Below are 22,567 nucleotides of genomic sequence, written 5' to 3' on the forward strand. Positions count from 1 at the left end.
GTCTTTAAAGCAGCTTCAAAGCACACCAGACCTTCTGAGAAAACACCAGCCCCACTGGAATGTGCAAGAGACAGGGTGTCACCCACCGTTTTTACAGATTCCAGTGCACACACACACACACACCCCCCCCCCAAATCAAAGAGCTCCTTTGCAGGAAGAAGTTGTCTTATCTGCTCCCCTTCACTAACTGGGTTCACTGGCTCTATGTGGTTGGGAATTTCACACTTCATTTTAACCACAGTGTTTCTGTAACACGGTTTGCTACTGTCTTTTGAGAGCTGCACTGGAGTCCAAAGCTTTCCATGGCTTGATGTGCACATCCAAGACACATCCTGAAGTTCGTTCCTCTATTTACTACACAATGGAATAAAGTTTGATAGAATGTAACTCGCTTTCCCACATAAACTCTGCTGTGATAACAGGAGTAAATTGCTACTGGAATTACGGAGAACTCCTCCGGGCCTTCTCCAGATTTTTTCCATCGCTGCAGTCACCCGGGCAGGAGAGACAAAACCTCAGCCGCGTGCTCAAATAGGGCTGGAGCTGCTGGCTAATACCCGCGGCCACGGCGCCGGGGGTCCCGGCCCTCCCTCTGCGGGCAGCGGGGCAGGCGCAGCGGCGGGCCGGAGCTGAGGGGTGCCCGAGGCCGCGGCGGAGCGGCCCGGAGCCGTGGGCTGGGGGAGGCCTGGCCCCGCGGGGGCGGAGGGACGGGCCGGGGCTCCCCGCCAAGCGCCTCCTCAGGGGGCGGTGCGACAGGGCTGTCGCAAAGCGCCGCAAAGCGCGGCGGGGCTGCCGCACGGCGCGGCGCTTCCGGGCGACGGGCGATGGCGGCGTGAGGGTCGCTGCGCCGCGGCGGCATCGGGGCCGGGGAGCGACCGCGGGACGGGACGGGACTCCCGCGCCGCCCCGCCGCCGCTCATGTGGCTGCAGCAGCGGCTGAAGGGGCTGCCGGGGCTGCTCTCCAGCAGCTGGGCGCGGCGGCTACTGCTGCTGCTGGCGCTGCTGCTCGTCGCCTACTGGTACCTGGGGGCGGCGCGGGCCCGGCGGGGCGCGGGGCGGGGGGCCGAGCCCCGCGGCGCCGCCGCCCTCTGCCTGCAGGCGGCCACGGGCGCCTGGCGGGCGCAGGCTGAGCGCGGCGATGCGTTGCTGCTGCCGGAGGAGACGGCGGCCGGGGGCGGCAGCGGGCCGGGGCCGGGCCTGGCGCTGGCGGGCAACGGCTTTCTGCTGCTGGACGTGGCCGCCGGCCGGCTCTGGGTGTCGGCGGCGGGATCCGGCGGGGGCCCGGCACTCGCCACTGAGTACCCGGCGCTGGTGCGGCTGAGGGCGCTGGGCGGGCGCGGCGAGGCGCGGGCGGCGCTGGCGGCGCTGCGGGACGGGGCCGTGCGGCGGGTGAGGTGCGTCCAGACGGGGCCCGGGAGCGGCGCCGGGGACTGCGTGACGGTGCGGGAGGAGGTGGTGGCACACCGGAGCCGGCCGCATCTCTACCTGCAGCGCATCCGCATTGCCAACCCCACCGAGCGGGTGGCTGCCTTCGAGGCCTCGGCCCCAGCTTCTGTGCCCTCGCTGGGCGGCCGCTTCGCCACCAGCCTGGAGAAGGTGGAGGAGCGACAGTTCCTGCTCTCCTCCGGTCGCCTACTGCTGGCCGGGACCCCCAAGGTGGTGCTTATGGTGGTGGCCGCCAAGAAGCTTGTGAGCCGGGTGCAGGTGGCTCCCAAATCCCACTTCGACGAAACCGTGCTCTCCGTGGTGTACACCTCAGAGCCCATCGAGGTCTCCAGGCTGGAGGAGACTTTCAGCAAGCTGAGGGAGTCAGCCAAGAAAGAGATGCTGGAGGTGATGCAGATGGGGGTGGAAGATCTTTTCCAGGAGCACCAACAGACCTGGTCAGACCTGTTCATTTCAGGTAAGGAAAGTGATGCTCAACTTCCAAAAGGGTTGCTTTAGAGGGCAGCAGAAACCTCAGTGACCTCGTTGCTGTAAGAGATTCCATTCTTCCTGAGGGGTTTCTCTCGGGGGCCAGAAGGCATGTTGTGGGATAATAAAACAGCGTTCCTGGTTTGGAACCTGCCCTACATTACAAAAACGGAGTATTTCTTACTGCATACAGGAAATGATAGAAGAACATTTCTAATCATAACACTGGATGTGCTGGCTTTCATGTCTGTGGGAACTTCACTGATTTGCCCAGTGTGGCAGCTCTAAGTTGGAAGTAGAGTTGACCTCTAGTGGCAGCATAAAGGACAGATTTCTTCATAGAAGTTAAGGAGTGTTCTACAAGGATGCTTTTGCTTAAAACTTTCACGGCCTTGCATAGAAGACTCTGCCTAAGTAATGTAGAACTTGCTCCTTTATAGCCTGTAAAAAGACAGAGGTTCCTTTAACAGTACATTCTCATGGAGTCATGATGACAGCTCCATAAGGCATCTGTATATCAAACTAGCTTTGTTACTGGCAGTCTGAAAGTCAAGGTCCCACTAAAGGCAGAGAGACCACATCTAAAAAAAGTACAAGGAAACATTTCACGTCAATGTTTCATAGGCAAAGAGTGCTTAAATGTTAAAAGAATGCCTGTGTATTGAATGCCACCACACACATTTGATCTTCTTCTTCTCCTAGTTAATGTTGTGTTCATGTGTGATCTTTTGACTCTTGGTTGTTCTTTTGTATTACAGGGGTTGAAATGAGAAAGATCACAGATTTGCATACACCATCCAGTGAGACTGTTAATATGACCCTCTACTATGTGCTGTCAAGCATGCCAGCTCCTCTGCTAGATCCGCTCATTAGTGGTGAGGACAGAGAAAAAATGGAAGCCAGCTTGAACTACGCTGACCACTGCTTCAGTGGCCACGCGACCATGCATGCAGAGAACCTGTGGCCAGCAAAGCTGACCAGTGTCACCCAGATCTTGCAACTCTCAGACCTGTGGAAGCTAACTCTCCAGAAACGGGGATGCAAGGGTCTTGTGGCAGCTGGAGTCCATGGACTTATGCAGGGAATGGTGCTTAGTTTTGGGGGTCTGCAGTTCACAGAAAACCATCTTCAGTTTCAGGCTGACCCTGATGTGCTTCATAACAGCTATTCCTTACGTGGGATCCATTACAATAAGGACTTGATTAATCTAGCAGTTCTGCTGGATGCTGAAGGAAAGCCCTTCCTGCATGTGTCTGTGAAATTCCAAGACAAGCCAGTTAGACTATATGCGTGTGAGGCAGGCTGTATGAATGAGCCTGTGGAGCTCACCTCAGAGGCACGAGGTCATACATTCCCTGTCATGGTGACTCAACCCATCACACCACTGCTTTATATATCGACAGATTTGATCCATTTGCAGGACCTGAGACACACACTCCATCTAAAAGCTATTCTGGCTCATGAGGAACACATGGCCAAGCAATACCCAGGCTTACCCTTCCTGTTCTGGTTCAGCGTGGCCTCCTTAATCACATTGTTTCACTTGTTTCTGTTCAAACTCATATACAATGAATATTGCGGGCCAGGAGCCAAGCCACTCTTCAGGAGTAAGGTATAAGGCGGCTGCTTTTGGCTGCTGTCCACTAAGTGTTGTCAACCTGATTTTGTCAGCTGTGCCTAGGGAGGTTGTGTCTTAGACTGTGAGGATTTTCAGTCTCTCTTGCAACAAGCGATCTGTGACCTCTTGCAAGAAGTAGGATTGGGGCAGGGATTGGAGTGGTAGGGCTGACAAACATTAGAGAAGCTAAAGCCATCATCTTTCCTCCTTAAACATCTGTAAGGCTGCAGATCAATGCAGGCACAGCTTTTCTGTCCTTTTCCACACATTGGTGTAGGACATTGCTTGTTCTTAAGCCAACAGTTGTGGCTGTAATAAGATGATGTCTCTTGTTATGCAGTACCGGAATGCTTGTGAGAGAGCTGCTATACTTGTCTTTACTACTGTGTGGGAGACATGCACACTTGTCTGCCTAGTGTGAATGCATGACGTGTTGTACAAGAACACACAAATGCAAGCTAGTGTTCTTAGGTCAAGGTGCTGACTTGTTGGGACTACTGGTAAACGTTCATAGACTTATAGACACTGCAGTCCTCCATCAAATCATGTTTACTATCCTCATTTTGGGCAAGTGCCGAGTTAAGTGTTTCTCCCATTCAGACAAAATACATAGCTGTGTTAGGAAAAGTACTGCGTGCTTTATACTGTGAGTTGGAGGTTCTGACTTCAAGCTCTACTGCATCTCACCTTGGTGTAAAGGACTTGAAATTCTTGTTTTGAGTTGCCTTAGAAAACTTAGTTGCTAGTAAAAACTTAGCACAGAATAGACAGTGGATGGTGATTTCTGCTCATAGTACTGGTACTTTCTGGTTGCCTGTTGATAGAGTGGAAATGAAAGACGAGACTGGATTTGCTACGTGAGCTGGCCATGTTGTTCAGAGGCGTCTCTGCTTAGGGTTGAACAGAGTTAAATGTAGCTTGTGTTTAAAAAAAAAAAAAAAAAACCAACAAAGGAGGAAATAGAAAAAGGACATAGACCTGTCAGAGGAAAAGTTCTAGCTTTAGATTGCCCTGTTTTTCCAAATTGTAAAAGCAAATTCAGTTTTGAATAGCTAAGGCTGGACAGAAGGTACTGGACTACACTTGACAGTCAGTACATAAGGGGTGTTCAAAGCAAGTTGGCAATTTTCCTCTCAGCTCACTGGCTTTGTAATGTGCAGCACTGGAGATCAGGCCTGATCCCAAGCAGGTCTGAATACCTGTCATCTGTTGAAAGAATGAGAGTGGAAGGTGCTTGTGGCTAGACAGACTAACCTAGGAAGAGGTAGAATAGATCTGTATATCAAAGACAACTTCAGTTATAAGCCTATGATCGTGATCAGAAACTTAGTGCAAAAGGAGGAAGCAGTCAGGAAGTAGTTGCAATTATTGTGTATACAGCTGTGCTCTGACACGCGTCCTGAAATTATGTCTTTTTTTCACTGCTATCTGGTTGCCTTTGTCATCTACAGGACTTGCCTTCTCCCTTTTACGGAATGACTTGTTAACCCTTACTACAGGTAATTGTCCCTGACACTATGCTCTGAAATGCTGAGAAGCTTCACAGCTACACATCAGGGCTAACGTAACACCTCTTCCTTCTTGACACTGAAAAAAGCCTTGCAGTGTACAGCAAACAAGTCTGTTGCCTCATCTTAATTGAACCTACTTAAAATGAAGATGATGCAGAAGTTGATTGCAGAAACCCAGATGAAGTGGAAGCCAGCTGAAGCTCAGAATCTCTGTAGCAGTAAGCAAGATTAATGGTGTTGAAATAACACCCTGTTTCATTAACTGAATGGGAACATCCCAGTGTCCAAGTGAACTTAGTCCTGCTTTCAGCCTCCATTTGCACAAGACATCTGACTATTTTGCAGCTGAGAACAAGGACCTTTTGAAAGCAACAATCCTTTTGTGCCTTGTTAAGAAAGGAATCAGAGACTTGGAAGGTGTGGTTATACCAGAGTTTATCCCAGAAGCTTGTGTAACAGATGTTTCTTTTTTCCTTGTAAGCTCTTCAGTTCCCTAAGAGTAATGCATTTGGTGAAAATATTTGAAGATATACCAAGTCCTTTGATGTTTTGATTTGTTTTTTAATTTTACAGGAAAATAAAGAATGATGATTCTCTTCAGAGAGTTAACTAGAAAACTTCAGTGTAACTTCCTTTCTGGTATACATTTTTTTAATTTATTGCTTGGGGGGAGGGGGAGGATGTTAATAATTTTGCCTCCACTTCAGTAAAAAGTCAGCCAATTGAACTGTAGACATCTAAGTTCTGGTAACAGGTTTTTCAGCCTTTATGATTGTAGAGTGCAAAAGCAATTTAATGAAATTGTTTTCTGGATTTACACTTGGAAATGCTGATGGGCAGGTTTCCTGTTGTAAGCATACTGAGGCTTTGTGCATTGATTTGTTTCGGCTATGGGGAGAGACATCCCACTTTCTAGTGATTTAAAGGTTGTTTGGTTTTAAAATACCAAAGCTGTTGTTTCTAAATAAATATATTTCAGTCTAATCTGATCACCAAAGTGTGGCTGGTTTTTTTTTTTTTTCTTCTTTTTTTTTCCTGTCAGTGTTCTCTCCTCCCCTTGCTCCCCACCCAGTTAAAACAAGCAGAGCCTTATATTACATCTGTGGCCAGTATTGACTACAAAAGTGCTTGGATTAAAAGGAAATACAGTGTGGAAAATAATACATAAATGGGTCTAAGATGGGAACAGACAATTTGGAAGGCACAATAAGAGACTGAAACACACAGAGTGGTGCTAATCTCCATTTCCCTGGCTCTGTGTAACCTTGTTCTATCTTGAAGCATGCAGGCCAAGCTTTAGTTTTAAGAACACACAGCAATAAACCCAGGGAACAATCAAGTAGCAGATTTAATGGCCATCCAGCAAGAAATTAATTTGGCACATTTGGTGCTCCCCATTAAAAGCTAGGGCAGGATTTAACTTTGAATTTTTAAATAGGTTACTGCCTAGTTTTAGATGAAAAACCTGCTCAGACCAGCAGATTTCAGTGTCTGTTACTTATCTGCAGACTGTTCCACTTACTCATTGGTCTAGCATAGTTACTACCCTGCAAGGGAACAGACTAAAGATAGTAAAGCGATGAAGTACATTATAAATTGTACACCAAGTACATGATGTCTTGAAAAAGATATTAGCTATTACACTTTAACAGAACATACCAGAAGTTCCTGCTCTTTCTTCCTGAAGGTCCATGAGCTGCTTAGTTTCTGTGAAACATCTGGCATGAAGTTGGTAAGAGCTTCTAGGGAGCTGTTTCCAAGCCACCATGGTATCAGCTGGAGGCTGAGGCTTTTGATGTTCACTTGCAGAACTGCCAACAGGATGATGCCCACTGAGTCCAAGAAAGATACTTCAGCCTATTTAGGCTAGACCTGGAAAAGATGGATAAGCACTTGTTACATAAAGCGAGAGTGGAACAAAAAACAAACAAACAAAAGCTTTGAGAGTGTTTTACATTAAAAATGTGATGATTCTTATGAGGCTTCCCCCCATATAATAAGAGAACTGTTTCAGAATACCTTTACAAAGAAAGAGAAAAAGAAAGAATAGGGTTTCTCTATTTACAGTGTGCAAGATAGCAGAAGGTTATTTGTGAAATGATTGCAGAAATGCTTAAAAAAACAAATTTCCATGTTTACAAGCACACTCGAAACAGGAAAGTTGAAACAGTAGCTGAACGTTCAAAATTTATATTTTAGTTGGTATTAAATGAAAATGATAGCAGCATGGAAGTTAAACTGAAAAGCATAGTATGTTGTTTAGCTTGTAAATTAAGACATTAAGAAGAGAGCCAACTAATTAATGAAAAAAAAAATTTAGAATCTCAATTCTGCACTCAGTTAATCCTGATTCATGCTTTTGTCAGGTAATAAATACAAGACACCAGAACAGAGTTTGGTTGATTCCATTTGAAATTCAGAATGCAGCTTTCTCAAGTGCTATTGTTTGGGTAGGATAATGCATTCTTGACAAGCAGACAAAACAGCAAAGCGTTACATATTTCTGTCTTCTACATGTGTGCTCCAGGCATCTTTCATCCAAATCAGTACCTACTGCTGAATGGAAGCTATGAAAATCAGGGATTTTTCTGCTTGTTAATACTGACAGTAAACAGTAGATTTATTTCAGCTTTTCTGAAACCTCTAGCTTGGTCTGTATGTACAATGCAACTCCGGTTACAAAACTGGCATTATGGTATTTGTCTCCATTCTAATAAATTTGCTCCCTATGTGTGACCTGGCTTAAAGGATAGAGATGATTTTTAAATAACCAGTAAGAGTTTTTCAGGTGAAGGATAAGCGGATGGAAACGTGACAGAGGATGGAAAATTCCTGTAGGAGAAGAAAAAAAAAGGAAGAAAGAGACACAAGGGTAAGTGTTGATATCAAGTCATTGAATTCATTACGGGACATTTGAGATAAGACACTTTCTTTTGTGACAGCAGCTCTGTAGTGGTGTAAATGCCTGCTCTTGCCTGGTTTGTGCTATTGGTGAAAATGCTTTACCCTTTGTCATTAACAAGCACACACTGCATTATACTACAGGTCAGCATGCTGATTTGGGGTATAAAAATGCTTATATTTGCAATGCTACAGGAACCCTATTCTCTTCCAGGGATGTGCTACTGATCTAACAATTAAAGGTAAATAGGAAAGTAATGAAGTCTGGCTTACCGCGCCACACCAGTGTTTTTCCATCATCATGGGCAGCTGGTTCTTTGTATTGCTTGAAACATCTTCCACTTCAAAGTGATTACAGTTTGTTTCATTGAAGAAGTATGGCATGCTAAAACACATGCAACTTGATCTAGAAAAGAAGATACACGTTTTCAGTCAGTATAAAGTGGTAGTTGACATCAGTCACAAAAAAAAACAGAACAAAATGAAATTTCAAGCAACCACAGAATCGTACAATAATTAAGGTTGGAAGAGGGTCTCCAGAGATCGTCTAATCCAACCCTGCTGACACGTCTGAATCTATCACTGTCTGTATAGATCAGACGCTGTTACTGCTGACATGCCATTAAGTGTTAGAATATTTCATTTAACATTTTCTCCTGAAAACACCTTTTTGATGAACTTCCAAGGCAACGGGAAAGCAAACAGCTGCTACAGATAATATGCAACTCAGTTGGAATATTTTTTAACCAAGTTGTTTACATAGCCTGGATCCAAGGTCCATCTAAACTGTTTTTTTTTCAGGCACTTGTGCATATAAAAATTTATCCCACAATTACAGAAGTTTTCCATTTGTATCAGAATATCATTACATTTTAAGTCACATGTCCCAGAGATAAACGATAACATATAAAATGGCTTGCAAAGCAGACCCTGCAGCATACAGCTAACTGGCATCATGCTCGGAGTCCTTGTTGCTGTGTTGGCTCTGGCAGCTGCAGGTACGTACCCAATTTCAGCATTAGTATTAAAGGAAAAATGAATTAAAATCGAACAATGGTTTTCCTTTTTTAGGGAAACTAGACATTCTGCAACAAAGCAGAGCGAGATACAGCATAGGCAGTTAATTAAAAAGTTTACTCAAAACAGTAACAAGGTGCTGTGCTATTCTGTTCTTACTACAGGGGCTTGATTAGCATTACTGCTCTCAGCCTTTAGGAAATTCAAAGTTATTTTACTTAGCTTGAATACACTGAAATAGAGTTAATCCCCATCAAATTGTTGCATTGGCTAAGAGCTGCGTCTCAGCTGACACGTGAGAATTTGGCTAAGCCAACTTGATTTTATTATCTGTAAGAAAAATGAAACTGTTCAAAAAGGCTTTAACATTGGTCAGTTTTGACCGATAGCTGTATCCTCACTTGTATCACATTAAATCACAGCCTATATTTGTACCTTTCAATGTTTTGTACAACCACAGTCTACATTTTAAACCCCCCCTCTCTTACATACTTTTTTTTTTAAGCCTCCTACTTTTAAAACACACATCCTATTTTGTTTGTCTTCTAGCCTTTGGCTGCGGGGTTCCTGCCTACCCACCTGCGGTGTCTAAAGTTGTCGGAGGGGAAGACGCAAGACCTTACAGCTGGCCCTGGCAGGTTAGTCACTTTGTGCTTTCCCTGGAACAATTCGGGTTGCGCCACCCTCACACAACACGGCTGAGCAAAAACAGGTCTTGTATTTCATTTGATGCATCTTGCTTGTCATGTCTTAGGTTTTCACTATTACATTCTGATTAATCCTAAAGTTTCCAGTCTTTTCACAAAGGCTCTGGATGTGCCACCTATTTGCTGGTTATGCAGGCTTTCATGTTCTTTCAGTAGTCTTAGGCATCATCCCATATTTAAGCAAGATGACTGTGAAATTCCATGGAGCATACAATGCCTGCTGGAGCATGGCTGTACATGGCGTTAAAAAATACATTTCTGAAGCAAATGAAATGCTCTATTTGGGCCAGGCTTAGCAAGAGCTTTGGAAGAAACAACATTACAAAAATCAAGCTTTTGGACGATGGGGAAGGAGGGAAACCTATTCTATGTCCAGGAGTTGGAAACTTGTTACTTAAAAGCCTCCCACCGTCTTGCAGCAGCAAGTTGTGTTCTGGGTGCAGGAAGAAAAGTGCAACAATGAAAAAAATCAGTAAGCAAAAATCTGAGCCTTACTTGATCTGTTGATCCTAGGCCTCCCTTCAATACAGTTCAAATGGCAAATGGTATCATACCTGCGGAGGAACCCTCATTGCAACCAACTGGGTGATGACAGCTGCACACTGCATCAGGTAAGTAATGGAGTTACAGTCTGTACCCAGGAACCAGTGCATGACCAGAGACAGATGAAGCAAACCCATATTAATTACAGTTCTCCCCTTCCCAATTAAGAGGTCTGAGTTTCACATCATATCTTTTGATTATAACTAATAGGTCAGAAGAAGAATGACACCATTTCCTTAAAATAAAAGTAGAGTGTGAAAACCCCCTGAATTATATACTTTTCATTTTCTGTAAATAACTACAAACATCATTATGTTTATAAGTTGCTATTAAAATTCAGCTGTTGCCTGTTTCTATAATATATATGGCAGTGAGATCCACAGATTAATTGTCCACTCCATGAAGAAATAATCACAAATGCTTTGAATGTACCAGTCATTTTCAGTAAGCTCTTCGTATTATGGCGCAGTATAACAAAGAAATGATCAGGTACAGCTATGACCTTTCATCATCAAAACTGTTTGCACAAAGACATTTTGATTTGGTAGTGTATTTCCTTGAATGCGTACATACAGTTCTTGGTTATTGTAACACTAAGTTCTAAAAAATGTCATAATATGAAATAAGAAGGATTGGCTGTATGTCATTATTATAAATCCTCCATATTGTACCTATCACACAGCTGTTTATCAGTGAAGCTGTTTATCACTGTCAAAAAGCAGTCCAAATTGTTGACTTCCTTGAAGAATACGAGCTGAATCCTGCAAAGATTGGAGGCATCTTTAGTGTATTAATGAAGCCTTCAGCAGGTGTTGACAGGACAGCTTGGAGATGAAATGATTAAGCCTAGCTTTGTCCTTAGCAAGTCAGTCAGCCGTTGGCTCAGCTCCAGACAAATCACGTATGTGATGTGAGATTACAGTCTTAAGGATGTTCTCATTGAATATCTCAGGTGGCAAAGATGCAGATCCCTAAGCAGCAAGCCAGCAGCTGCATAACTATTACTCCTTTTCTTGCCCAGTTCTTCCCGGAACTATCGAGTACTTCTTGGAAAATACAACCTAGCAGCCACGGAAGAAGGATCAGTTGCACTTCCTCCAGAAAAGATCATTGTTAACGAGAACTGGGATCCACGGAATGTTGCAAATGGGTAAGTTGGTGGCAAGTATTTTTTCAGTTCTTAGATGCAGGGAAAAAATCAAACTGCCTGAATCCCACCCACCCTGCGTTGCGGCAGCTAAACGTGTAAATGTTTAGAGACACCTGTTACAGCCTACAGCAGTACTTCTAAATGTTTGCTCATAGATAAGAGTCAAGTCTCCAGCTTGCACCTTTCTCCCCTCAAGAGAAGATAAAGAACTAATAAAGAATGTTCAATATTAATTCCTTATTGATGAATTGTGTTTTCAGATGCCATTTTGCATGTATGCTTGCGTGGAAAGCTGTTCTATGCAATGATTTCTTTTGTACCGTGGAAAGGGATGAATTAACTTATACAATGCTCTTTGAAGCCCTCCTCAAATGGCATAAACACAGAGTATTATTGATCAATGGTACTAATATCTTTGTTGCTGAAGGACTCCTATGTCCTGGCGCAGGCTAAGGGCATTAGCAAAGAAATCCCCTCAGTTTCCAGGTCCTTGGGGTTATTCCTAACACAGGCTTGGTTTTGGTGAAAAGAACCTATAAAAGGCAATTTCCAGAAAGCTGCCAGCGGGAAGATAGACAGTTCTGCAGGGAATAGTTTTCCAGTCCATGGAGTTCCCCATTGCTTTGAGGGTGGAGGAATGTTTACTGCTTATGTACCGACTTCTTCCCCTGCATCTCTTTTGAACAGGCCAAGTGCTGTATAAGTGTTAAGTATTCATGCTACTGTGCCTTCATCTATTTGCAAACCTCTTCACGCCTTCCCTTTCTCTTCCCCACTCTCAAATGTGTGCATACGACCACAGGTACGACATTGCTTTGATCAAGCTCGCTGAACATGTCACCTTAAGTAACCACATTAGGCTGGCCTGCCTCCCCGCTGCGCAAAGCATCCTGTCATCCAACACTGCCTGCTATGTGACAGGATGGGGAAGACTGCAGAGTAAGTACTTGGACATTTAAAAAATTGTCGAACAAAATCTTTCAGTACTGGCTTATCCTTTGGGATTGACTGGAAAAAGGCTACTGGTGGTGCTCAAGATCCCCTCAACCTCAGTGTAGTGAGAGTTTATCAGACCCCACTTCATTCACACAGTGATTTTTCCCTACCTTTGGTTTATTTTGCTTGTAATGGGGCTAGTAATGCACTAGAGGGCCCTGTACTAAGCTTTTAGAAGCTTAGTACAACACAAATGTTAACAGTGTGCAGGCCGGTGAATTTGCTAGTGCTAACATACCCCGCTGAATAACTGAAAAGACACATAAGGGAATAGATGCAAAGTGAAGAAAATCTCAAGAGTCTTCAGCAGAAGCATCAGCTCAGCTCAAAGGCAACTCCCACAGTGATAAAGTAAATTGCAAACTCCTGAACAACGAGCAGCCCTTTATTTCTCTAACGATGAGACATTTTTAAACAGAATGCGAATTATTAAGAAGTTAAGGCTATATATATATATATCTCCATTCATATATATATATTTTATATATATATTTTATATATATATATAAAAGACTGGAGCTAAGGAATGGATTATACAGTTTCTCCTTTAATGTAGCCCCTGTGGAGTTTCTTACCTGGAAGGACAGTACCCAGATCCTGGGAGAAACTTAACAATGCAGTTTTGTTCTTTCTTCAGCGCCAGCTGGTACCATGATTCCTTTGTTTCTATTCCCTCCCAGCAAATGGAGCCCTTCCAGACGACCTGCAGCAAGGCCTTTTGCTGGTGGTGGATTATGCAACTTGTTCCGAGCCTAGCTGGTGGGGAAGCATCGTGAAACCCACCATGGTTTGTGCTGGTGGGGATGGAATCACCTCCAGTTGTAATGTGAGTCCAGAGAACACTGCTCTTAGGGCTCGGTTTCAGACACAAACAAGCCTGACACGAAGGAAAGCTTAAAAAAACCCCAAGGACAAGCTATTCACACTATAACTGCCATTAATTGCGTTCCCCCTTCCTTCCAGGGGGACTCCGGTGGCCCACTGAACTGCCAAGGTGCTGACGGCCGGTGGGAAGTGCATGGTATCGTCAGCTTTGGCTCTTCTCTTGGCTGCAACTATTATCACAAGCCTTCTGTCTTCACCCGGGTGTCTGCTTACAATAACTGGATCCAGTGGGTAAGGTTCTAGATATTGCTGCTAGAGAATACAGACACTTGGCTGTCTCTGAGGTTCCCTCTGATTGAGTTTTCTGCCACCAACTCAGGGAGCTCTATCACTTTTGATTCAAATGCTACTTTACATACAAGTAACCTCTGTAGACAAGCCCTTACCAGTGCAAAAGCAAAAATAAAGTAGCCTCTTAAATAGTTATCCAAATGATTTTTCCTTTTAAATAATTCTCGGTGTTTAGGAATGCATTCTCTCTTCACACTGGAGCTATATTTATAGTCATAAAGATTTTACTGGTATGACTTCAGAAGTGATCACTCAAATTTGTCTCTCCCCATGGCAGGGGGGTTGGAACTAGATGATCTTTAAGGTCCCTTCCAACCTAAACCATTCTATGGTTCTATGATTTGTATTCATCAATAACACTGATTGTTGCAATTGCATTCTAGAAGACAGCACATGCTGCTCAAGTCTGGAACATCAATTACTTTTTAATTTAATATAAACTTTAATCTAAAATGTGACGAAGAAGCAAAAATCTTATTTCAGTTATTTAAGTCCTGCATCTTGGATACAACATATACTATCCACAAATTCCTGGGTCTCACGATCTGATTTTTCACTTGTTTTACATTTTTGTAGGTTATGGCAACCAACTAATCCAAAGAGAACTGGATGATAGATGCCAAGAAGGAAAACAGTTTGAATAAAGTCACAATCACGACACCTTTGATCACAAAGAGCTGGGAAACTATGCTTTTAACAACACAAGTATTATACCTAACCATACTGCAATAAATGCTATTTTTTGCAACATGAAAGAAAAACGTGTCCCTGTCACTTCTTCCTGTGTACTGTCAGGACCAGAGCCTGTATTTAGTGATAACGCTGGAGACCTTTTACAGCCTTTCCCCTGCCTTGGGCTGGAGCTTGCTACCCTCACCTGGGGGAAGACGCAAGCCTGCTGCAAAGAGGCTGGGCAGTATTAGCGAGTTAGTGAGCCAGAGGAACAACCCGAGGGGGCAGGGGGCGAGAAAGTGAGGCACCGGCAGGGCTAAAGGCAGCAGACAGCTGACGGGACCACTGAGTCTGCGAGCAGGACTCACCAGAGCATGCAGCGGCAATGCCCCGCGGGAAGGCAGCACGGGCACAGGCTGGTCCATGCAGGTGAGTGGCAGCGCTGCAAAATGCTTTTACAGAGAGGTTTTTAACACCCTGTGATCTTGGGACTTAGCAAGGGGAAGGCTAAAATCTAGCAGTCTGTGCATCTCTGCAGACCCATCTCCTTCACATCCCTGTTGCTCATTTTTAAGTCATTCAGATGCCAAGTGAAGACCTGTGGACTGTCACTGTTTGCTGACACACAGATTCAAATGGGGATTTTTTGCAAAGCACAACCAGAATCACCACCTTTTAGCCTGGTACTAAATTAAAGCCCCTATTTATATTTCTTTCATTGTAATAAAAGGTAAGCAGTATAAAATCAAGGTGGATTTTTGTTGTGTTTTTCTTCTCGCTCCTTGCACGTATTTTGGTGGATTCAAAAATAAAACAATTGATTAAGAACAGAGGACAAGTGACACAAAGATAAGCAGTAGATAGCGTACAGAAAAGATTGGAAGTTCATTGCCAGAACAGAAATGCATCTGGGTTCAGAGATAAATTTTTCGAGACTTGTGGATCCTTTCAGTCAGACATTTTGCAGTTGTTACCTTTGGATTGAAAATATATATATTTTAAACATAGATTGTATTAAATAAGTAAAACATGACTGTTTATCATCTTTGGGGGCTCTACTTTTATTACTTCTACTTTACAACCATTGACCACCATTCTGCTGCGAAGAGCCCAGCAGGAACTCGTTTTGCCTAATATCAGCCTCTACTGAGAAATAGCAGGCTTTATCGGGTTTTCATTTATCTTATTAAAAATGTAATTTCACCTATCTGAAAGAGTAGGGGATCTGAGGAGGGCTTTTTTCAATCACCTCTACTATGCAGGATAGAAAAACAGACTGAGCTCAATGGACTGATCAGCATCCCAGTCCCCTGGTTCTTTATCAGTGGAAATAAGGGTTGCCCAGTTAGTCAGGAGTGTCCAGCTTCCGTGTAACATCCTGAGTTGTTTTCATGAGTATCATTAATGTAAGATTGTAAATGACTGATTAATAGTTCTGAAAATGAAAATCGTTGGAGGTTACTTTGCTGCATGGAACATTATGTGTAGCATGAAACAGGAGGACAGAAAAGGTAATCATGAAGCCCGAACAGTAAAAATTGGATATGTATATGCTTCTATGAAAACTGAAAAAACCCTGAAACTTGATTAATTTTCCTTTTGAAATATTTAGACAATATTGTGGAACCATCTGAACTCATTTGAACATATCGAGACAAATTATTCATCATACAGCAATTCCTACTAAGAACGAATTCTAAAAGTTCTAAAAAAATTCAACAGTTCCAGTTTGTGATCACTGAAATAAGTAACCCATCTTTTCAAGGGCTTCCTTAAGGGTTTGCATAGAAGTACCCAGAGAATAAAACCTACAGCAAATTATTTTATCAGTCTTAATACTCAAAGAAAAACTGAATTATTTCATTCGTGTCTTTGCAGCTCTGAGTGTGTGATGGAAACAGTCTCTTTACTACACCTTTTCTTTTAAAATAAAATGTCAGGTTGAGCAAAATACAATAAAATAGGTCTTTCAGTAACATTTAGCTAATGCATGTTCCCTGTACTTTGTTTCAGAATGCATGTGAATTGGTAAACATCACTAGTAGCTCCAGTTACGTTTTCAGGGGCTGCAAGAAACACCCCCCAGGGATCAGACACCACCACTTTTTTTTTTTTTTTCCAGATGTTTTCCCCCTTCCAATGCTGGTGGTAGAAAAACAGTTCAAAGGATTTTGACAGCATGCATGGTCTCCCTCTGCAGCCTCCTTGGAGCCATTTCTTTTGATCTGAGCAACAGCTTGGAAATATGGAGAAACACAGAGAAAGCCCTTCATGAACTTGCGTCCTGTGAAAACCTTTGGGCTGTTCGCCTCATCTATCTCCTGCAGGAAGAAAGGCACAGCTGGCTGTTCCCACCAGCAGACAAGAGGAATAGATCATTCCATGCTCAGCTATTGGGGAATTTAAACTCCCTCTGTAAGGCAAGTGAAGCAAAACTGTACTGTGAGAATTGCCAATGCAAGAAGGAGAACATTTCCATCTGTAGATTTTACATCATTAACATGAGAGAAAAATTAAATAGCACAAGGGATACTGAAGCCAGCCAGGTGCTCTCCAGAGTGATCTCTGAACTGCTGGAGCGTTTTAATAGTCCCCACAAAGACCTCACAGCTATGAGATACAATCCTGACTGGGCAGACATAGTAGCTTTTAAACTTATCCTTCGAATAAGAGAAACCATACTTAAAGCGCATTTAATGCCAGCATCTACAAGCTTTCAAACAACATTGCATCATTTTTTTGCTGTTCTGAACTATGCTATCTTCTCATCAGAGAGTGTACATAAGTGCTGGATGGATAACGTCAATCTATCACTTCATTTCACCCACTATGAAGGAATCTCTTTTTTCATCCCACTCCTGGGCTCAGATGAATTTGTGTCCGTTGAAGCCTTGGCAAAGGGACTGCGTTATGTACAGAGCTGCCTACTGCAGAAGGGACAGGAAAAGCTTATCAAGAAATCTAAAGAAATCCTGTCCACAATGAGCCTTAAGATCAGTCTGTTAATGATAGCCTGCTTCATTTACCCCATAATCCTGATGTCCTTCAAGCAAATGACAGATTGGATACACAATTATGCCAGGAACATCAAGGAAAAGACAGAGGACTTAAAAAGGGAGAGGCGGCTAGCTGAGGACCTCTTACACCAGATGTTGCCAAAATCTGTGGCCAAGCAGTTAAGGAAATGCCAAAAAGTTGAGGCAGAAAACTATGATCAGGTTAGCAAATGGAAAGGATGCTGTCACCAGGGATAGAAAAGTATTCACCTAAAAAAGCACCTACCTTGCCACTGTTTTGAGGAACCTCAATCCATAGCTGAGTGTGAATGGGAATCCAAATATTCACCGTGTGTTTTGTAAAGAGCTGTGCAATGTGCCATGGGTTGATGGGGAAGGAAGAAGAGCTGAAATTTCCAGAAGCGTAGCTTTAGATGTCAAAGATCCTATGTTGGCAAGTTGTCTTCTTTGGGTTTAAGAGCCTACTCATGAACGCCAGCCAGCATCATTAGATCACGAGTACATAGGAGCAAGAATTGGGTTTCCTCCTTGTAAAATGGGAAGAATCACAAAAAAAACCAATGTAGGACAAATCCTGTCTGTACTTGTCAGTATTAAACATAACTGAAAGGAGAGCATGAGACTTAGAGAAGGATGAGAGGGACGGATGATCTTTTAGCCTCAAGTGTGGAACTGTAACGAAGCCTGTTGACATAAAAACACGGGCAGAGTTTGGCCAGGCACACGTTTCTTTACAGCTCTGTGGCACAGCATGCACGCTGCTGTCAATGCTGAGCGCAGCAGCTGTGCTGCATAGCCCACTGCCCACTGCCAAAATCCTCATGCTACAGTAATTGCAATTCTATTCACTCTTTTTCCCCTAGACACCCTGTTACTGTCAGCTGTGAAACACAATAATATATGTTTGTATTTAATTTGTAGGTGTCATTATCAAAACAGCAACCTGTAATTGCACAATTAATTATAATTCACAATAGTCAAGACATCAAAAGTAGCTGAACCAAGGCAGGGAGTGAAAAGGTGACTCTTCTGGATTAATTGGTATTATGAAAGACGAATAAAAGAACAATTTCATTTTAAACAGAGAAAGTTCACAGAGCACAAAGAAGAAACACTTAGTTATTAGCCAACAGCTATAACACGCATTTCCCTTTGTCAATTCAGATATGGTTGCTGTTGCTCTTTCTTTTATATATCTGATGTTTCTAAAAAGTTAATTTCTCTGTAAATTACTTGATCATAACAAAGATAGACATCACTTGAAAAGAAACACAATCCAGTTAGTATTTCCTAATTCAACAAGAGCAGAGACAGCAGTTTTGATACCTAGTTTTGATCTCTACCACAGTTTAAATTGCTTTAAAAGAAAAATCAGGCCCTACTTCTACAAGAAGTCTGTTGATCAGTGCTCACAAGATTCAAAGCACTTGACTTTCAGTCTCCCACCTAGCACAAGGTATTCAGAGAAGTGCGGATGATAAACTTTGGAGATAAACATAATTTTATCTGTCAAATTAACAGAGAACAATTTAGAGCCAGAGCTTGTTAATTTAGGATTGTATTTATTCAGCTCCTCAACACTGGTTCTATGTGCAGCCCATGCCTTAGGCTGTTCTGCTCAGAATTTCACAAATCCCCAAACCCTTCAAAGGCTCTGCCACTGTTGCCTGGAGACCTTAGCTTCACACTTTCCTTTTTCCTGTGACAGGTGACTATCTTTTTCTCGGACATTGTGGGGTTCACAAGCATTGCTGCCTCCTGTACTCCCTTGCAAGTTGTTGAGATGCTCAACAATCTGTACGTCTGCTTTGACAGCAGGATTGAGTCTTACGATGTTTATAAGGTGAGTACAAACCTGCAAGCAAGGAATCTGGACATTATTGAAATCTTTCTTGCTTTGTTCCCTAGTGAATATCAAATACACCGGGCCAGCTGGCCAAAAGCCATGAAATCCAAGACCTGCCATCGCACAGGGACTACACCGCAGCTTGGCAAGTGGTGGACAGCTGAGATATATTTTATTCTGATCTCCTTTTGAAAGAAAACCTTGGTGCCTGCCATTCAGTGACATGTGCCCTTTCCCATCAGGTGGAAACCATTGGTGATGCCTACATGGTAGCAAGCGGCCTGCCAGAGAGGAATGGCACCAAACACGCTGACGAGATTGCCAAAATGTCTCTGGATCTGGTGGCGGCAGTTCGTCAGGTTGTGATCCCCCATATGCCAATGGGCAGACTGCAGCTGCGGGCTGGGATACACACAGGTACATGGGCTGAGGTGGAGGCACAAGAAAAAGAGAATAGAATACAGTCTAATTATGTGAGGAGAAAAATTCTGCATTTCTGTACAAGCCATTTACTCTCCACAGGACCCCAGGCTGAATATTTCTCCTGGTTCCAGCAGTAACAGTGGGGTGAAATGACTTTTACTCACATCAGTGTGGAAAAGGCTGTGAAACAATTTAGCACTGGAAAAGTGCATCTTCCCTTAATATCAGCACCAATTAGCTACAGCTAATCAAATTGTGACTTCTCTCCTTAAGTAAATACAGTGCAGCCAGGCCCTAGATGCACTGAGTATTCCCAATTGCCATTGCTCTCTCAGGATCCAGAGTGACCGGCAAAGGTGTCTTCATTTGGCACCTCCCTGCACTTTTTCCACTTGTTTCTTATTGGGGTGTCTCTGCCTTGTATTTCCTCAGGACCCTGCGTGGCTGGAGTTGTGGGGTACAAAATGCCTCGTTATTGCCTGTTTGGAGACACTGTAAACACAGCCTCCCGCATGGAGTCCACCAGTTTGCGTAAGTGACTCGCGCACAATCTGTGCGTTCCTTACGTGCCAGTTGGGCTCACACCTGCACTCTAGGTCTCTTAAGTACTGCAGTGAAAGGAAAACCCCTAACACCTCACATTGGTCATGGCCAAGTGTGAAATAAGGTTCATACAGGAGAATGAGAATTCTCTGCAGTACATCCCAGGCTAAAGGACTAATTACCACAGATCAAAAGAACCAGCACAGGCAGGACCTGCAGTCCCAGCTATCCCTGTACGTACACTAGTTATCAAATAAGCAGGAGAAACTATTGTGTATTCACATGGGCAAGTAGAGTAACATCCCTTCTGCCATTTTTTGAAAGAGATTGGAAATAAGAGGAGAAAGAGGGTGACAAAAGCCAAATAGCACAAGGTAAGCTGAGTTTGATTTTAAGGACTTTTAACACAAAGGTATTAGGTAGAAACACCATGGCTACGTAGAAGAGGGCAGTGCATATTTTCTTGGCCCAGCCTTTTATTCTGCCTTTGTTACCAGTATCATCTGTTTTTACTGCTGTACAATGCTGTTGTGCAGAGATACCCAGAGCAGCACTGCACAGTCATGTCAGTGGGTCCGGTAACCTGCTGAACGGCTGCTACATTTTAGCTGACATCTGTGTACTGTGTCACAGAGTCCTCAACCAACGTTTAAGGCACCTTCCCCTTCTTTGTGCTTCTTCATCCTGACATTTTCCAAAGAAAAGGTGGAAACACTGGGCCGATAAATGCAGGAGGGCTGGCGTGTGGTCTCTAGGAATAGGGGTATCATTCATTTCTAACGCTCTGTTCTGAATCCTAGCGCAGAAGATCCACATCAGTTCTGCTACATATGATGCTCTTCTCACAGATGATGCATATGAAATTGAACTGAGAGGAGAAATTGAACTCAAGGTAACACCTTTTCTGTAACTTTGCAACAGTAAAGGAGTTTAATGAGATAGGAAGGAGATATGATAGATTTGGCCATTGCTCTTCTGTGAATTGCAAGTCAATTTTTAACCATGGCCCCAAGGTTCTTTTGCGAATTCAGTTGGAAGTGGCTATAGATTACTGCTCCTAATCGATGCAGAAGTATTACTCTGTGCTTTGAAATACAGCTGCTATGTCTGCACCTGCATGGAACCAAAGGAACATGGGTGAAAGTGTCAGGATTCAGTTACAAAGCCACATGGGTGTAAGGCTGATTTTAAACCCTTAGCAATACTGCCAGTGGCCACCAAAGCCTTTTTCTGAACTGAAAGAATTATTAGCACCCAAACTGCATATAAATTACAATTCTTTACCCAAACATCAGCCACTTATGAGAGAGGGAAGAGAAGCCCTGTCCATAGTGATTCTCTGCTCTACCTCATCCTATGAAAATAGCTGCTTACTGCTCTCTCTTTTTCTTGGCCCAGGGCAAAGGGAAAATGAAAACCTACTGGCTTCTTGGCAACAAGAACTACAGTGTCCAAAATGACAGCCTGGTGTGTCACTGGAATCCAGCAATCCACAAGAAAAAGAAGATGGAAAGTAGCCAGGGATCTATCCAACAAGTAAGGAGGTGAACATTTAGCAGGGTGAGACTTCCTAGATAATGCGCCATTCACTAAGGGCTAAGACATGTAGAACTTGCATCTTTGTCCTGCAAGCAGAGGGCTCCGCTATGTACAAACCTGTACTCCTCTCTCTCAATAGTGTAGTGCTGGCGCTGTGGGAGCAGCACTGGCTGAGCAGAGCCCTGCAACGCCCTGGGATGAGCAGAGCCTCGACAGTCACACTCAAGGTAGTTCCAGACCTGCCTGGACCCCTGAGAGTGCCACCCATGGCGCAAGCCAGAAGCAGAGGAATGGCTTTCATCAAAGCTCCCACCATAGCCTCCAGGAGAACCTCACTTCATTGGGCTTGCCTGCTTTGGGGGAAGGTGACAAAGGTGCCAGTTTAGAACACAGGGCACAGCTTGGAGACCACAGTATTAAAGCAATATGGAAAAATGAGTTTCTCCCAGGTTTTGTAGATGAGATGTGACAAGATAAGAAATTATCAGAGTGCTCCAGGCACACACATTTCTTTTAAATAACATTTTCTTTTTGCTCTTAGCCATAATTCACATTTTCAACTAGTATGTTTACTTGGGAACCTAAAACACCAATAGAAATTTAGAAAGGTGTCTCTAAACAAGGAGAAGCTACAGAAGCGCAGGTGGAGCTCCATCAGGAGCATGAGTGGTAGATAAGAGATGTACAGCAATATGAGCTCCTTTCACTCCAGTAAAGATATTCCAGATTCATATTTGTAGGTGACACAGAATCTAGCCCTCGACGTACAGACATAGTGAGGACACTTTCAGAACCTGAGACAGCTTATTTCAAGCCAGCCTGTACATCTTTCCAGTAACCTATCGCTTGCAAGGCATGTATAACTGTAGATAGTAGAAGAGGGAGTAGTGAGATCCTGCTAGAGAAGAGAAGGGGTTAATTACTCTTTTTGATCATTGTTTCAAAGATAGAAATAATTTAATATTGTTCCCACATCGTTTGTATTAAGTGTCTG

At 43.6% G+C, this 22,567-nt stretch overlaps 2 protein-coding genes across 2 annotated transcripts; both read left to right on the forward strand.

Moving 5' to 3' along the window:
* Positions 1 to 918: 918 nt before the first annotated feature.
* On the forward strand, positions 919 to 6,032 carry KIAA2013 (the record flags this gene model as incomplete). Its single annotated transcript, XM_082493477.1, has 3 exons — positions 919 to 1,903; positions 2,673 to 3,526; positions 4,984 to 6,032. The coding sequence occupies 3 exons, from the start codon at positions 919 to 921 to the stop codon at positions 5,017 to 5,019; spliced, it is 1,875 nt and encodes a 624-aa protein (XP_082349603.1). The 3' UTR covers positions 5,020 to 6,032.
* Positions 6,033 to 8,899: 2,867 nt separating this feature from the next.
* LOC309680016 (chymotrypsin-like elastase family member 2A) lies at positions 8,900 to 21,582 on the forward strand (the record flags this gene model as incomplete). The annotated part of the gene is made up of 11 exons (XM_082493501.1): positions 8,900 to 8,942; positions 9,511 to 9,599; positions 10,182 to 10,279; positions 11,233 to 11,361; positions 12,164 to 12,300; positions 13,038 to 13,183; positions 13,321 to 13,473; positions 18,931 to 19,065; positions 19,311 to 19,485; positions 20,835 to 20,926; positions 21,433 to 21,582. The coding sequence occupies 11 exons, from the start codon at positions 8,900 to 8,902 to the stop codon at positions 21,580 to 21,582; spliced, it is 1,347 nt and encodes a 448-aa protein (XP_082349627.1).
* Between the last annotated feature and the right edge of the window lie 985 nt (positions 21,583 to 22,567).

The sequence above is a fragment of the Vanellus vanellus genome (assembly GCF_965231255.1).
Source record: "Vanellus vanellus genome assembly, chromosome: 20".
NCBI lineage: Eukaryota > Metazoa > Chordata > Aves > Charadriiformes > Charadriidae > Vanellus > Vanellus vanellus.